The following is a 16,599-nucleotide window of genomic DNA, read 5'->3' as shown; positions in this document are numbered from 1 at the left end:
GTACTTCTAATACCACAGTAGCTGCGCTCAAAAATCGCATTACCGAGATTTGTAATCAAGAATTGTAATTGTAAAACCACAAACGAGGCAGTACAGGGGGCTATGGGCTGGGCGTCGTTCGAAGCACGGGAAGCTCAGAGTAAAATACTATACGAAGAACGCCTGAGGAAATTGGACAATTTCAGGTGGGAAGCTAAGGTATTTAAATACCTGTACAGAAAGAGCATTGACTCACACTGGCGGGAAAGAACTAAGAAGCTGACCAGTAAGTATGTGAGACGCGAGGACGGAGAAAGGCAGAGCATTAAACGACAGGTTAAAAACGCGGAAGGTAAAAATTGGATAGATTCAATGGAAAAGAAGCATAGTGTACAACTATATCGATACTGGAAAAGGCAGATCAGGAAGGAAGCGTTTTATGATAACTCAAGAGGCAGTGCCCTACTCTTTGAAGTTAGGTCGGATGTCTTAGAATGCGCAGCTACAAAAAGAAATTTAACGAAGAAGATGACACATGTGCTGTGTGTGGTAAATCTGTAGAAGCAATAGAACACCTCATACTAAAATGTGATGGTATCCATCCCGACGTCGATGCAGGCACAGTCACTCTTCCTGAGGCCTTAGGGTTTAGAGATAACAATAGTCATGTAAATAAATCTGCGGTGGAAATTAGCAAAAAGCGATTGGAAGATTGGGGCCTAAAAAGCAGTGAGGTGACTTAAGGTTAAAGGTGTGGGAAGACGTATTTAAAGAAAAATTTTTAATAACTTACAACACAGTTAAACAAAAATAAAGGGAAAAAAAGCTGAGCATGGTGTTGTAGTAGAACACGTTCTTGGGCAAGTTGGTTCATAGCTTGAATGGATGAAACGCACAAAAGACACGGCACATAGGCAAAGACGGACACGACACAGGCGCTAACTGTTTATTGGATACACGCACGGCTTATTTATAGCCAAGAGGCAGGGGTGATGGAAAAAAAAAACACAAGCAAAGGGTAAAAGATACTGGCGATGGTATGGATACTGCATTGTAGGGAACAAAAGTGACTCAAATCTTTCTAAACTTATCTAAAAATATACTCTCATTCTTATGTATGACTAGCGATGGGGTGTGGATGCAGGAACTCCCACCTTTTTTAATCCGGTGGGCTTCTAGTAGTTCTCGGCAGTCTTATCTTTACTTCTGCAAAGGATTTGAGTTTCCTGGAGCTTTGGTTGACAATTCTTCTTCTCTTCTTTGCCGCAGTCCTTGCAGTGATGCGGCAAATGTGACCCGGTACCAACTCTTAGTGATCGTTTGTGCTCGGTTAATACATCGGCCTGTCTGGCCGATGTACACCTTTCCACAGGTCAGCGTGATGCTATAAACCACCCCCACAGCGCATTTCAGAAATGGGTTTACATGCTTAATTTCACATTCTGTTGATTTGGCATCATCATTTCCAATCTTTCGACACAGCGATGCAAGTTTTCTGGGTGCAGAGAAGACCACTGGTACTTCGTATTTTGCAGCAACACGCTTAAGATTATGAGCCACTTTGTGGGAGTATGGAATCACCACCGGTTTGATTTTCTTTTCAGATACTTCACCATCTTCGCTCTTCCTTTCTCTTTACTTTTTTTATTTTTTTCAGTAATGCTTCCGTGACAGAACTAATCACCAGGGAAGGAAAGCCTGCCTGTCTAAGCTTTTGTATCTGTATATCAAAGCTTTCCTGTACTTTATGACAGCACGATTTTTTGAGAGATGTTTCAAGGCACATGATGGCAATGGCACGTTCCACAGTTTTAGAGTGCGTCGAATCGTAGGGCAACAATTCTTTGCGGGCACGAGGTCGATACATCCAGCAAACGCCTTCGTCAGTAATGGTTATGTCAATATCTAAAAACTGTAACTTTTTTTCTTCCGGGAGTTCATAAGTAAAATCCAAACCCTTGCCATGTTGTTTAAAATCTAAAAGGATATCCTGCACAGTTTGCAAATAAATCAAGGGTGATTGCTTAGTCAATATAATTAAAAAATCGTCAACATACCTAAAGGTCTTGAGAACTTTGCTAGCGTCAAATGCCACCGATAAGGTTCTGTCAATGCCCGCAAGAAAGATGTTGCTCAGTACGGGAGCGACGCACGAACCAATGCATATTCCTTTTTTTTTGCACTTTGAAAAGAAACGCTTGTTGAAGACAAATAAAACTCTAAGAGTGCTAAAAAGTTATCTGCAGATATTCCGGCAGTATTCTGGAAAGCAATCAGGCCGCTTGTTTCAGTGCAGGCCAAGACAGATGCCATCAACTCTGCATGTGGTATAGAGTAAAATAGATCAACCACATCTACAGAAAAAAATACAACCTAGTGATTCGTTCCACTAGGTTGTATTTTGAAGGTAGCGACTAACAAGATTTTGCCAGGAACCTCTTTCGCTCACTATGCACCTGAAAGGTACACCTTCCTTGTGTGTCTTCGCAGTGAAAAACACATCCAAACTATTGCGCTTGCTGTCGTGAATACGGTGGCAACTGCCATCACCCCGTTTCAAAGGGGACGCTCCTACATAATAATAATTTCTCATTTTGGTAATAAACTGTGTTGAAAACTCAGCAACACCAAGGAAAATTAGAAGCGTTTTTAGTTTTGGAATTAAATTTGCTAGAAGGATAAGAATGAGGTGGAGCGCATGTGGCAGGTTCTCTCAGATCATGAATAGGTGTTTACAAGTATCCCTCAAAAGAAAAGTCTACGACAGCTATATCTTACGAAAAGGGTTCAGCTTAAGGACAACGTAGCGAGCCATGGAAAGAAAAACGATAGGTGTAACGTTAAGAGACTGGAAGCGGGCAGAGTGGGTGAGGGAACAAACGGGGTTTAATGGCATCCTAGTCGAAATCAGGAAATGGGCTTGGGCAGGGCATGTAATGCGAAGGCTGGGCCTTAAGGGTAACGGAGTGGATTGCAAGAGAAGGCAAGCCTAACAGGAGGCGGTTTAAGGTTAGGTGGACGGATGAGATTAAGAAGTTTGCAGGCAAGGTACGGGTGCAGCTGGCAAAGGACAGGGTTAATTGGAGAGACATGGGAGAGGCCTTTGCCCTGCAGTGGGTGTAGTCGGGCCGGTGATGAAGATGATAAACATCAAGGACATCTTTTGCTGACGAGGATGTGGCATTTTCCTAGTCGGGTGTGCTGCAAGAGGACATGTGGCATTGGTTGACGCCACCTGGCTCGCAGCATCATAGTTTTTGCAGGGGATTTTATACACAACTCCTGGGTAATGTGGATGCTCTAGGCGATCTGCATATGTGCATTGTGCATGTCGCAAATATTCGTGCCCGAGTCTCACTTGTCCCCCGGGTGTAAGGCACGGTCGCACGCTTCTGTTGTGCAACAAACCGAGGCTCTGCAGGTTTCACAGAGCGGCGTTCTTTTGTTTTGCAGCAGTTGTCATGGGTACCCATTGTTTTCTAGGTCAATGCGGACGAGTGCAGACCAGGACTGGCGCATAGACACTTGGTTGAATAAAGCAGACGCAACGGAATGTTTGTGGCCAATGGGGGGGGGGCAAACATAGGCAGACACCTCGAAAACAATGGGCACCAGTGACAACTGCTGCAAAAAGAAGAGTACTGATCTCTGCAACACTGGTTCAGCAGAAGCGCGTGAGCGTGCAGGGGCTATGGCACCATTTTTTGCAAAATATGCCATCCAGCAAGCTGAAACAACACATTAAAGATTGGCTCGAGTGTGTATATGATCCCCTGCAAAAACTTGGATGCTTTGTAGATTGGCAAGTGAGGTGAGTTTAAAAGAAGGGAGCACAATCACAAAGTCCTCCTGCGTCACATTGACTAGGAAAACGCCACAATTTTGGACACAAAGAAATCTTTATCGTCATGATTGCTTTTGGAATCTTTTTATATACAGACTACTAAGAATGTTATTAACTGAAAAAAGAGCAGTCTCCCCAATAACTGCGCTCACTCACTACACTGTTCAGTATGCATACAAGCGGCGGCCCATTCCGCCCGTCCTCATTGTGAAAAATGGACCCGTAGGGGTCCCAAAACGTCATGTTTTAAAACCAGTTTTTGGCGACTGTATGTTTTATTCAACCAATATGCTTCGCCCTCGTCGAACAGGATTCTGTCATACCGTTGCTGAATTGATATCTAAGATAGATTAACGTGTGGTCACTGATCTCTTCCAGAACATTTGCAGCTACAGGATCAAGAATGGCAGTCTCACGTGTGGGTTCTTTCACAATACGGTGTAATGAAAACAAGTCCAGAGCATGAAGAAAATAGTGACATTCCTGTTCGGACGAGTTGGAACTAAAAATAGAATTATTGATCCATTCGATTCCTGGGTAGTTAAAGTCTTCTGTTAAAATCACAGGGACTTGCTTTGAGTGTCTTAATTGAGAGGTCAAGAATGGAATGAAATCGCAGACTGGAGGACTATAGCAAAAACCAATAAGAATGGACCAAGACCCAGCAGGCTTCAGTGAAAGAAGATGGCACAAGCGCACTTTCGTAGTCAATTGATTTTCGAACAGCTAAGAGGACCACCACACACAGTACTTGTGTCTTTTCTGCATACGCTGAATTCAGTATGAATCGTCAAAAAACAGTCCACGGCTGTGCTGCTTGAAACAACTGTTTCAGAAGATGGGCAAATTAAGGGAGCCATCACTGAGCATGCTTTTTCCTTTTAACAGCTGCGTGAGCTGTTTGCCATCTCACTCTATGATAGTGCTAGTGAACCTTCGCTTGTGTTGGCAATAAAGAAAGCCTCTCCTCGTAGCAACATAGCATAGTGGGCGAGTTGGTATTGCATCTTAAGGAACGAAACAGCGCAACTAAAATGAAGGACCAGAAAAAGAGATACACGGACACATGCTGCCGTTGTATCCACATTCAGCATCGACATAGAAGATCTATATTACTCGCTACCACATCCAACTCTCATGAAACGTGTGTCACAGGAGAAAACGACGAGAGTTGTTTTGCGATGGAATGCGGAATTTCAGTATAATCATTCCTGGAGCTATTAAGCGTGTATCTGCAGAGTACGTTGGTGGCGTGGGGAGATGGCACATACGTCCAGCGGTCCGGCATATGCATCAGTTCAAGCGTAGCACCTGTTCTGAGCAGTATATATTTAAGCGCAGTAGACAGGCACTGGAGAAAGAACTCAAGGATTGTACTTCAAGCATCCTTAGATATGTGGATGACTATCTTGTGGCACTACCAACGGAAGCCAGCCCTCAAGTGGTAAATGACATCATGAAAGCATTTTCAAGCATGGCGCCTGAACTAAGGTTCACTTATGAGATGGCGTCTGAAGACCGCTTGCAGTTTTTGGAATGGAACTTCAAGTTTCAAAGGAACCATGTATGTTGGCGCTACACACCAAGAACGCAAAAGCCACTTCTTGATTTTGACTCCAATCATTCCAAGCTGGTCAAGAACGGGATCGCCATGGCGTGCCTGGGAGCGGCTATTAGGAAGTCATGCTTGCATGAAGTTGGTTCAAGCTTTCACGCACAATGGTCTCGTTGCAGAGTGGCAGGTTTCCACAAAATGTACTAGTGTCTACATGCAACAGGCTACTCCTGAAAATGAAAACAAATAAAGAAAAAATAGGAGCGGAAGATGGCACTGGCAGTAAGAAAACCAAGGGGCGGTGGTCCCATATGTTCATCGGCTATCCCACAGATGGAAGAAGATAGCGGAGAACTTTGGTGGCAAGGTTCTGTTTTCTGCGCCAAATAAATTGAGCAAGGTTCCGGCATCAGTGAAACGCAAGAAAGAAAATGGTAATGCCACAGAAGGGTGTGGAGTTCGTCACGGCACTCGAATTTGTGCAGTGCAGAGTTGGAGTGCAGTGCATGTCCGTGTATCTCTTTTTCTGGTCCTTCGTATTAGTTGCACTGTTTCATTCCTTAAGCCTCCCCTTGCCGACCCTGTTTTTGCACAACGCTTTCCGAAAAAAACGTTTCCTTTTTGGCAAGGTTGGCACCTAGCGTCCCAGGTGTCTTGAATGGTCCTGCATTCTTTAGACAGGAATGAGGTAGATCAACAGTCCTTTCGTTTCGATTTACCATGAATTTTCTGGGAGCAGAGCTCGAGTCTGTCAGCAGTCCTTTTGGTGCAGTGAGGATGGGATGACAACTGGTCTTTTTCTTTAGTTTCCTCTGATGATGTGTGCCAGAAAGTCCCTTTCCGTGAGCAGTAATAGAACAGACCAGATCTTTGTGCTTAGGTGAAATACTGCGGAAGTTGGCTAGCAAACATTTTCGGGCTTGTTTTTGGATTTCAGCAGCATCACATCATCATGTCATTGCAAACTAGAAGGCTGCATGGAATTAGATGGCATGATTGCAAGGGGGATAACAGTACTAAAGGCAGAATCAAAGACGTATGTTAATCAAAGACATGGCTGTTAATAGAAAGTTTGTCGAACTTGAGTTGTACTTTTTGCCCTTGGAAGCGGAAGGGCTTTAGCCGTGCGACATGCACGACTTGGGTTTTCCTAGAACAGCATCCTTGCGTAGATTGGGGAGACCACGTAGTTCAGGTCATTGAGGCGGACTAGCACGATGAACAGGCCTGTGTATTGGGACAGCAGCTTTTGGGATAAACCACACTTGCGGAGAGGTGTCCACAACCATACAATGTCACTGGGCAGGTAGCAGACATTCCTTACACCGGTGGTTGTAACACTGCTTAAAGCGGTCTTGCGAGGCCAAAGTGCATATCCGGGCAATCCTTCGGGCTTCTTCAGCGCAACAGAGAGTGCTTGTTATAGAAGGTTTGGTGTCAAGGGTCATTCCACGCCAAACGTCCCAGACGTTGCGCTCAACCGTCTCCAATTTGTTCAAAAAAATTCATGGAAACTCATCGTAATGTGCGAAATGAAAGCCTGAAATATTTTTTCTGAAAAAAAATTATTCGTGAGGGGAGGGCAGTTTGAATATTAAGAAAAGGCGAGAAACCAGGCACTCTTCAATAATTAATAACAAGTTCAAATTTTTTGAAAACATTTCAAAAATTTTTTCATTGCCATTTGCACAGATTCTGTCTTTTGATATAATTCTGAGCATGCAGCTTTACACGGCACAACTACTTTTAAAAAGTCGAAAAAAGTATGAAAATGTACCATTTTGTAGTTTTTTGCTTTAAATATCAACTTGCTCTCGGAAATTTGGAAATAGCCATTTTGTTCCCCTAGATGTCTAGTACCTATAATAAATGTTACAGGTGATGAAACGGCGTGCACCAAAGTACATAAAATAATAAAGTTGCAAAAAGTGCGTTTTGAGCCAAAAACTCTCGTTAATGTCACCCTGCGGTGGTCGAAGTGAAAATACAAACAATAACTGGTTACGTAGAACGGTTTATTGCCTTTCATTTCTGAAATTTTTATTGAGGTAATTTTTGTTTAAAGCGAAAAAATAAGCTTTGAAGTCGAGCTCTTCGGCCGCAAGTTGCGTCGTCCCTTAACGCCTCTTCACCGCAGAACACGGCACCTGGCATGGCACGACACTTATGGCCAGATAAGTTCGTTTACTGTCGTTCGCTGTCGTGCATTTTTTGGGCTGGAGCTAAAGAAGATATCGCTCGACATTCGGTGGATGGTATGCAATAAACGAGATCGTTTTTGCTTTCGAAGTTTGAACAGACCTGCTTTGGTGTGGGATGGCCAGGAAAAGAAAAACAAGGGTATTCAACGTGCTGTCTCGCAGGGACCACGAGGAGGGATGACCAGCTGGCATGGCAGGCGTATCACAAGTGATTTATTTATATCTGAATAAGATCGCGGAGAGCGCGCGCCTCGAAGCGCATGCACATGAAGGTGCAAAGTGCACAACGCGAGAAGGGAGTAACGCTAGACGCTCTGATGGTGAACGCGGCCCGCTCGTGCACAGGTGCGTCGCTCACATGGAGGTGCTTCGCCAGCATAGTGGCCCGTCTACAGTTGTCGTTGGAGTATTAATGCAGAAATTGCACTGACTAAAACAAATACAACAAACACATCACATTAGAAACAACCGGGCATAAGCCTTTGACTGCCACAAGGGTCAGGTACCACGTGGTGCTGCTGCGTCGCGGATTGTTTCAACACCAGATCGTTCTGGTCATTTGCAGATCAGCGTCTCACAAGCTGTTATGCTGGTGATCACGTCTGTCATGGCGCCGACAAGAATGGCTGACTACGAGAGAACCACACTGCACAACTAGCTCACTTGGGCATGTGCCGCCCTAGCAACGTTAAGAAAATCTTTCCCACGAATACCTGTTCGACTACTCAACATTCCCATCCTTGCCTGCAGTGCAAACCTCGCTTAAGAACAAGAACTATAGATTTCGCGTGGTGGCTACAGTGTCGGCCGTGTCATGTTTGCGGTGAAAAGGCGTCAAGAGATGACGCAACTTGCAGCCTGTGAGCCCAACTTCAAAAATTCTTTTCTCGCTCTAAACAAAAATGACCTCGATGAAAATTTCAGAAATGAAAGGCAATAAATTTTTCTATGTAACCCGCTATTGTTTCTATTTTTACTTTGACCACCTCAGGGTGAAATTAATGTGTTTTTGGCTCAAAACGCACTTTTTGCTACTTTAGTATTTTATTTTACTTCTGTGTACGCAGTTTCATCACCTGTAACCTTTATTGTAGGTACTAGACATTTAGGGGAACAAAATGGCTATTTCCGAATTTCCGTGAGCAAGTTGATATTTAAAGGGGCTACGAAATACTGCTTGAACGGATGCCGGTTGCACTTCAAATGGATTCTTTAAGTCACACAGATGCCGACTCAAAAAGAATTACGAGAATCGATGCATAGGAACGGGAGTTATTCAATGAAGAAATTTCAAAATACAAGCAAACAAAATGCTGCCCTCAGCTCGGGTTTCACGCAGATTCCCATTCCCATTTCACTCTCCCCATGACGACACCTAGTGCGACCAATCAAAACAGCCTATCTGAGCACGTGGCGGAAGTTTGCACTCCATGGTTGCCTGTTCTCTATAACTCGTTCATGCCAAAGCTGGCAGTGCCGTTTGCATGGTTACTACAACATGTGGACACCCAGCTGACCCAGCGATGCTTCACCGTCACGTCGACGGTGCAAAAGGGAAAACTGATCAGTGACATTCCCTGACTTATGGATCCGAGCTCAAGCACGAGATACTGCGACCATGTGATGGCCTGCGCAAGTTATCCGACACATTTAGCATAGCGCGTAGAGCTACTGCTTACCGCCTACCATCGCCCGTCACTCCTAGCGCGCTGGTTGGTCTCGGCGAGCAAGGAGCGCGTGCTGTTGATGGGACTGTGGCGCCATCTGGCGCCGCCGCCCGGTAATCTTCCACAAGCTGACGATGCGCACTGTCTGCTAAATGTGAAACAAACGCATCCTTTCTTGTGACCAAAACGAACGCTTATAATTGAGTGCGATGGCTCGATCGGATTGATTCCGCAAAGCCACTCTCAGATACATAGAGTAGCCATAAGTGTTGAGTGCTAGGTCGTAGGATGTTCACAGAGAGGCGCAAAGTCCTTCGATGCAAAAGGTAGCCAGAGCCTCTGGTGGTGTATTTTTGTTTTACTTGCTTTACAGCGCTTTTATCTAAGGCAAACAAGTTGGTTTTGGTAATTTAATTTAAAACACAAAAACGTGACAAAACGTATCTCATTATTAACACAATTTGCAGTATATTTACCGTTTGTTCAATCATCAAGCTCCCACTAAGTGATGCCATATCCGCTGCTAAAAACCGCCACTGTATGGTGACACCGTAAGCGCCACGAATTTGCTTTTGCGAGCTAATAAAGAGTAAAAACCGCAGTATACGCGGTATGACCGATGCTAATAGCATCACCATAACTCATACTTCTATGCAACCAACAGGCAAAACAATGCACTGAAAATGTGTTTTGGGTCCCCTTTAAAGCAAAAAATGACAAAAATGGTACATTTTCATACTTTTTTTTCGATTTTTTTAAATAATTATGTTGTGTAAAGCAGCATGCTTTGAATTATATTGAAAGACAGAATCTGTGCAAATGGCAATGAGAAAATTTTTGAAGTGTTTTAAAAAAATTTGAACGTTTTTTTCATTATTGAGCAGTGCCTGGTTTCTCGCCTTTTCTTAATATTCAAACTGCCCTCCCCTCACGAATAATTTTTTTTCAGAAAAAATATTTCAGGCTTTCATTTCGCACATTACGATGAGTTTCCATGAATTTTTTTGAACAAATTGGAGACGGTTGAGCGCAACGTCTGGGACGTTTGGCGTGGAATGACCCTTGACACCAAACCTTCTATAGCAAGCACCCTCTGTCACGCTGAAGAAGCCCGTAGGCTTTCCCGGATATGCATTTCGGCCGCGCAGGACCGCTCTAAGCAGTGTTACGACCACCGGTGTAAAGATGTCTGCTACCTGCCCAGTGACATTGTATGGTTGTGGACACCTCTCCACAAGCGTGGTTTATCCCAAAAGCTGCTGTCCCAATACACAGCACAACGCCTGAGACGTTTGGCGTGGAATGACCCTCAAGAGAAAAAGGTAAGATGTTATTGACGGAGCTTCGAGGCGGACAGGCATAAAGAAGGAAGAACGGGCTATAAGCAGTTGTTTCATACTTTGACGTGTTATAGGCGTGTGTAACGAAAGGAAGCACATCGTCCCAGTTTTCGTGATGGTAATCGACAAACATGGCAAGCATGTTCGTGAGTGTCCGATTGGTACGTTCAATGACTCCATTCTTCTGGGGGTGGTACGGCGTCAAGTGGCGGAAATGGCAAGAGCAAAGGCACAGAAAGTCTTCTGCAATGTCTGCCGTAAACTGGCGGCCGCGGTCACTGATAATGACGCGAGCAGGTCTGTGACAGAGGTTGACAGTATGAAGAATAACAACAGAGACATCAGTAGCGGTGGCGGCTGCAGTTTCACAGTAACAGGTGAGGGGATCAGTGCACTCTATGACCCATCGGTTTACTTTGGATGGATGTGGAAACGGGCCTAGCAGGTCAAGGCCCACTTGTTCATATGGCGTGCTTGTAGGTGTCACAGGATGCAAGCGCCCGGCGGAGGAGTTGTGGGAAGCTTGAACTGCTGACGCTTCACGCAGGTAGCCACGTAATGCTGAATCCTGCGACGCATTTTTAGCTACTAAAAATTTTCTTTGGCACGGTTCAGGGTCCTAGCAAACCCCAGGTGTCCAGCCGTGGCGTCATCATGCATGGTGTATAGAACAGAAGAATAGAGAGTAGCCAGAACTACGAGGAGAAAGCGCGCACTTCCACACGAGTAATTCGTTCCGTAGAGTAAACCATCGTGAATGCAGAAAGGGCTTGCAGATGTCGGGTCACGTGCTGCATCAAAAAGTGCCGCCAGGTGCTCATCCTTGCGTTGTTCAGTCTTGAAAGTGCCAAGATCCGGAAACTCTTGAGAAACGGCACCGAGATAGTCATCAAAGTTGTCATCCTCGAAGTAGTAGTTGCGAGCGGTAGCCGTGAGAGGCAATCCGCGTCGGCGTGTTGGCGGCCACTTTTGTAAGACACTGTGAAGTTGAACTATTCAAGGCGTAATGCCCAGCGGGCAAACCAACCACAGGGGTCGCGCAGATAGATTCACAAGCCAGCACAGAGAATGATATTCTGTGACGACTGTAAAAACAGGTCCATAAAGGTATGAACGAAATCGTTGTACGCCACAAACAACAGCAAGACACTCTTGCTCTGTCACGTTCAGACTTGCTGAGGGTACAAGTTGCATGAGCGACAACGTGCTGATTGCCCTTATGGCGTTGGATGAGCACAGCACCCACGCCTATTCCGCTGGCGTCACTGTGGAGTTTAGTCGGCGCTGTCGGGCAGAACTGACGCACGCAATATTGGCCACGAGGTAAGGAGAAACTTGAGCTGGTTTACACGGGTGGGTCGACCCGAGCTCGGTATGTCAACGGGAAGAGGCCAAGTTTCTTCTTTTTCGTACGCACTTTGTTGTTCCTTCAGTGTCCTTAGGTAGCACGTGACAATTTACCTTATTGCATGTGAGCAGCATCTGATAAACCACCCCTTTTCATCCGAAAATAATTCCACAGGTTTTCTTTTTTGGTTTTTCGTTATTAATCCGAGGGCAGAAGAAACCCAGCTTACAAGGGGCTGGTAAAACCACAGGAACATTGAACTTATTTGCCACCTTCAAGTTATGTGCAACATGGTGTGAACAACTACAGGTTACACCTTACTGTAACACTGCTCAGTGTTTCCATTGTTTTTACCTTTTATTTTTTGGAGCAAGGGCTCTGTTACTGCTGATGAAACAGCCCGTGGAAAGCCTGCCTTTTATAGCCGTACAAAAGCTGCATTGCATGCGATGTTCGCATGAGTTCTTTATAGAGGAATTTAACCCTGCTTTGGCTATGGCTTGTTTTGCTGCCTTGCAGTGTGCTGAGTCGTGTGAGAAAAGCTGTTTCTGTGCTCAGGGTTGGTACATCCAGCAAGTTCCTTCCGGTACCAGAGAGAGTTCAAATTCCAAAAACTGCAAACTATTGCTTTTTGGTGGTTCACAGGTGTGTTCCAATCCATGGCTGTGTTCTCTAAAAGCTTCTAGAATTTAATTCATAGCATGTCAGATACTCAATGGGTCCTGTTTGTTTAACACTACTAGAAAATCGTCAACATACTGGAATACTTTTTATTTTGGATAGAAAACAGAGAACAAAGAAACGCACTGATGTGCACTGATCCGCAACTCCAGGATTGCAGGAAGGAAAACGAGAAAGTGTGCAGACCTTTAGACGCGCATTTTATTTCGTCACAGAGATAAGACAACAAGGGAGTTAAAAGAAGCATACCATATTCGAAAAAGACGAAGATGAATGCGTTAGTCAGCTATGTGCATTGCGCGTCTCTGGAGGGTTGCTATCGCCAGCGACATCTTCCCTTTGTGGGACCCTGGACGTGTTTGAGCAACAAACTGTATCGCGCCAGGAATGTCCGGGTGTCGGGGGGCCAAGGCTCATAGGTCTGACAGCCTGGCCATCGTATTTATAAGCATTCATCTGGTCAAGCAACCACCCCCGGCAAGAATGACACCAGCCGGAGAAGAAAAAGGCCGAGCCGGTGGGAAAATGCAGGGGAAGGCACTGAGAGGAGGGCAAGGGAGACGGTCCAGCCTGGAAAGAGGGATCGCCCGAATGGACAGGAAAAACGAGAAAAAGCCCAGTCAGTTTGGCGACGAGGAAGGCCCGAGACGACACCACTTGAGGTCAGTCCTCCGGCAAGTGAATTGGGAAAGAGGACATGCTTAAGCGAACAATCTGCAGCCCCTTCATTCCTTCTGATGAAGACTCCGGCACCAATGCAGCAGCATGTAAGCTTGTGCACCCCTACCACTGCATCATGTACTTGCTAATATGTAATTCTTGAATATATCTTTTGTTCCAACTGAGTCAAATGGTGTCTCTATGCCTCTCCGTCCTGTGTAGACCCGCGCAGTATGTGGGGTGCTCACACAGCCTTTGTTATTCCTAGTCTCTAAAGTGATTGCTTTCCTGAACAACACGGGATGTGTTTTAGTGATTTTTTGTTTTGTTTTTTTGGTTGTCATGGCTGTCCTGCTATCGGAATGTACGGGTTTTTAGGAATTGACCTATGACGTACCCATTGACGAGATCGAACTCTGGGCACGTGCGCGGGAGCTATTAGGTCATGTGATTGTGAACTATATGTTTTTCTGTCTATATAGAATATAGAACACAGTTGTGAGTCAGCACTTATCGTTTATGCTGTTTTCCACCTAATATGAGCACACACACACTCCAGCTAGCCCAACTATTCATTCTAACACGAGAATACCATCACACAGTCCGGGCCGCTTTCTAGTGTTTGCCTGTGCTTGGTTGTTCCCTATCATGCACCCACAGGCAAGCCCGGCTGCCGCGAATGCCCCCTTTGTTTGTAAACATGGTGTGGTTGACCCTCATTAAGCTAGCCACACGGAACCCATCCAGGTCTGCCCCTAGCGTGAGCAAAAGATGGTCACAAATCTCGTATTCCTTGTCTTCAGCTCCATTCTGCTACAAAATGTAAGGAGGGCTGGTTTAATTTTTTTCCTTTAAATCACATCTCACAGAATGATTCCAGACAGTTATTACAAAGCATAATGTAAACACGCAAGAATACTAGAGTCAAAAGGCATTACAGACACTCAAGTTATTAGTGTTATTTGATAAAATTGTTTAATTTTAAGTTATTAATTTATAAAGTTGTTTCATTAATATTTTATAAATGTTTATTTTTGATCTTTTATCTTTTTGATCGCGACAAATACAGTGTGGTGTAAATTTTAATATTGCAGTAGCATTGCCACACAAAACATACTGGCATTTCAACGTGCACAACAAATGCGCAACAATATTGAGCCTTGTGTGGCTGATGGTAATTGTGTGCTGGTCCAAAGTGTGTCGTCACTATGAAGCAACTTGTGCCCAAACAGAAGTGGCTGACCTTTTTCTTGATGTGGCAAAAGAAGAAAAAGCTGGGCACGTTGTTTGTGACATTGGCGTCTGTGTGCAGGCTGGTCCCCAGGCGCACGTGAAGGGCCGCATGGGATCATTGGCTGCTCCCCATGTGGCCGATGCGGATGCTGCCAAGCCCTGGAAGAAGCATCACAATGGACGCAAGAAGGAGAAGCTGAGGCGCATCTACTCGGAGCATGATGTCTGACACCATTGATACTGCTCCACACCACGTGACAGCAGAGAGCGCAGGTGGCAGTGATGACTGCATCACCTACTGCACTTTTGGGTGGCTGCAGGGGGTGAATCTATTGGCTTCATGTTTCCTGTATACACATGTGAAACAATATTAAGCTGCTTGTGTCAGTCTGATTTAGTACTTTGTGGAGTCAGCTGCGGTGGATGTATACCGACAATTTGGATGCCTCTGCATTCATATTACTGAACTTCGTGGTCCACGGCCGAAGCTTGCCTTGTTGCCCCAGTGGCAGAACTGTTGAGTGGGGTGGCCGCAGCACTTGACTGATGGAGGACGGAAAGCATAAAGGGAGGCCCCATTGCAGAAAGCTTGTCGGGAGTCTCTCACTTTTTTCGCAAAGGCACAACAATGTTGTCAGTGCAACGCAGGGGCCTGTTTTGGGGGGAGAGACTACGCAACTGAACACATGTGTGCAACCAAATGGTCATTTTGTCCTCAGCTGATGCCCTTAGTGCCTTTTTTCACCATGTTGCAGGCAGTGACCATTTGGAAAACAGTTTATTGACATTTGTGTGCATGATCACGCAGTGTAACTGCACTGAAAACAAAAGGAAATATTTTGGCCGCCCCGGTGTCTCAGTGGTTATGGTGCTCGGCTGCTGGCCCGAAAGACACGGGTTAAATCCCGGCCGCGTCAGTCGAATTTCGATGGAGGCGAAATTCTAGAGGCCCGGGTACTGTGCAATGTCAGTGCACTTTAAAGAACCCCAAGTGGGCGAAATTTCCGGAGCCCTTCACTACGGCGTCCCTTACAGGCTGAGTCACTTTGGGACGTTAAACCCCCATAAACCATAAAGTTAAATGTTTTATACAGGACTGTGGACAGTATTCGTGACAGACATGAACACAAGAGGCAATTAGCAAAATTATAGTTGTAGCGTTAACCAACGTGTGCTGATGTTCTAATTTGCCCTAAATGCCCCACTAGCATTGCACAGGGAAGGAGGGTAACACTCGAGTTATGGACAATAAGTAAACTCCGGGAGAACAAATGTCAAATGTGGAAGGAAGCAAAACAATTACAATGACATACATACAACATGCAAAGCTATATGGGTCATTTCATGCCAAATGCCCCAGAAGTTACGCCCGACCGTCTCCAGTTTGTTGAAAAAAATTCACGGAAACTTATCCTAATGTGCTCCTAATGTGCGTAATCAAGGCCTGAATTTTTTTTACCGAAAAAAATATATTCGTATGGTGAGCCCAGTTTAAATATTTTAGAAAAGGCAAGAAACCAGGCACTGCTCAATAATTAATGAAAAATTCAAAATAAAAAAAAAACAATTTTTTCTTTGACATTTTCACAGATTCTGGCTTATGATATAATTTGTAGTATGCAGCTTTATATGGTATCAATATTTTGAAAAATCTAAAGAAAGTATGAAAATGTGCCATATTTGTCATTTTGTTTTAAACATCAAGTTGCTCTCGGAAATCCAGAAATAGCCGTTTTGCTTCTCTAGATGTCTAGTACCTATAACTAATGCTACAGGTGATGAAGTAAAAAAAATACTAAAGTTGCAAAAAAGTGCATTTCAAACCATAAATGACCATTAATTTGACCCTGCTGTGTAAAAATGTGTTTAAAGCGAGAAAATAATTTTTGAATTTGAGCTCTCGCGCCACAAGTTGGCGTCGTCTCTGAACACCTCTTCACCGCAGAACACGGCACTGTCTATACTGTGGCCAGACGAAATGTAGAGTTCTTGTTCTTAACTAAGGTTTTTACTGCAGACAAGCATGGAAACGTTGAGTAGTCAAACAGGTTTTCGTGGGAAAATATTTTCTTAACGCTGCCGGGGCGGCAC

The 16,599-nt window shown here is 44.7% G+C and overlaps 1 protein-coding gene across 6 annotated transcripts in view; it reads left to right on the top strand.

The window, feature by feature from the left end:
* The window catches only part of Ns3 (nucleostemin 3), a 249,272-nt gene extending 234,171 nt beyond the window's left edge, over positions 1-15,101 (top strand). For all 6 annotated transcript variants that reach the window (XM_077655667.1, XM_077655668.1, XM_077655672.1 and 3 more), the window contains one exon: positions 14,588-15,101. In XM_077655667.1, coding sequence (XP_077511793.1) covers positions 14,588-14,737 — 150 coding nt within the window. In that variant the 3' untranslated portion in view covers positions 14,738-15,101. The remainder of the gene's footprint in view (positions 1-14,587) is intronic.
* Positions 15,102-16,599: the final 1,498 nt, after the last annotated feature.

The sequence above is a fragment of the Amblyomma americanum genome, chromosome 2 (assembly GCF_052857255.1).
Source record: "Amblyomma americanum isolate KBUSLIRL-KWMA chromosome 2, ASM5285725v1, whole genome shotgun sequence".
In the NCBI taxonomy this organism is placed as follows: domain Eukaryota; kingdom Metazoa; phylum Arthropoda; class Arachnida; order Ixodida; family Ixodidae; genus Amblyomma; species Amblyomma americanum.
The sequence above is the reverse complement of the archived record's forward strand: the minus strand, read 5'-3'. Positions and strand labels throughout refer to the sequence as shown.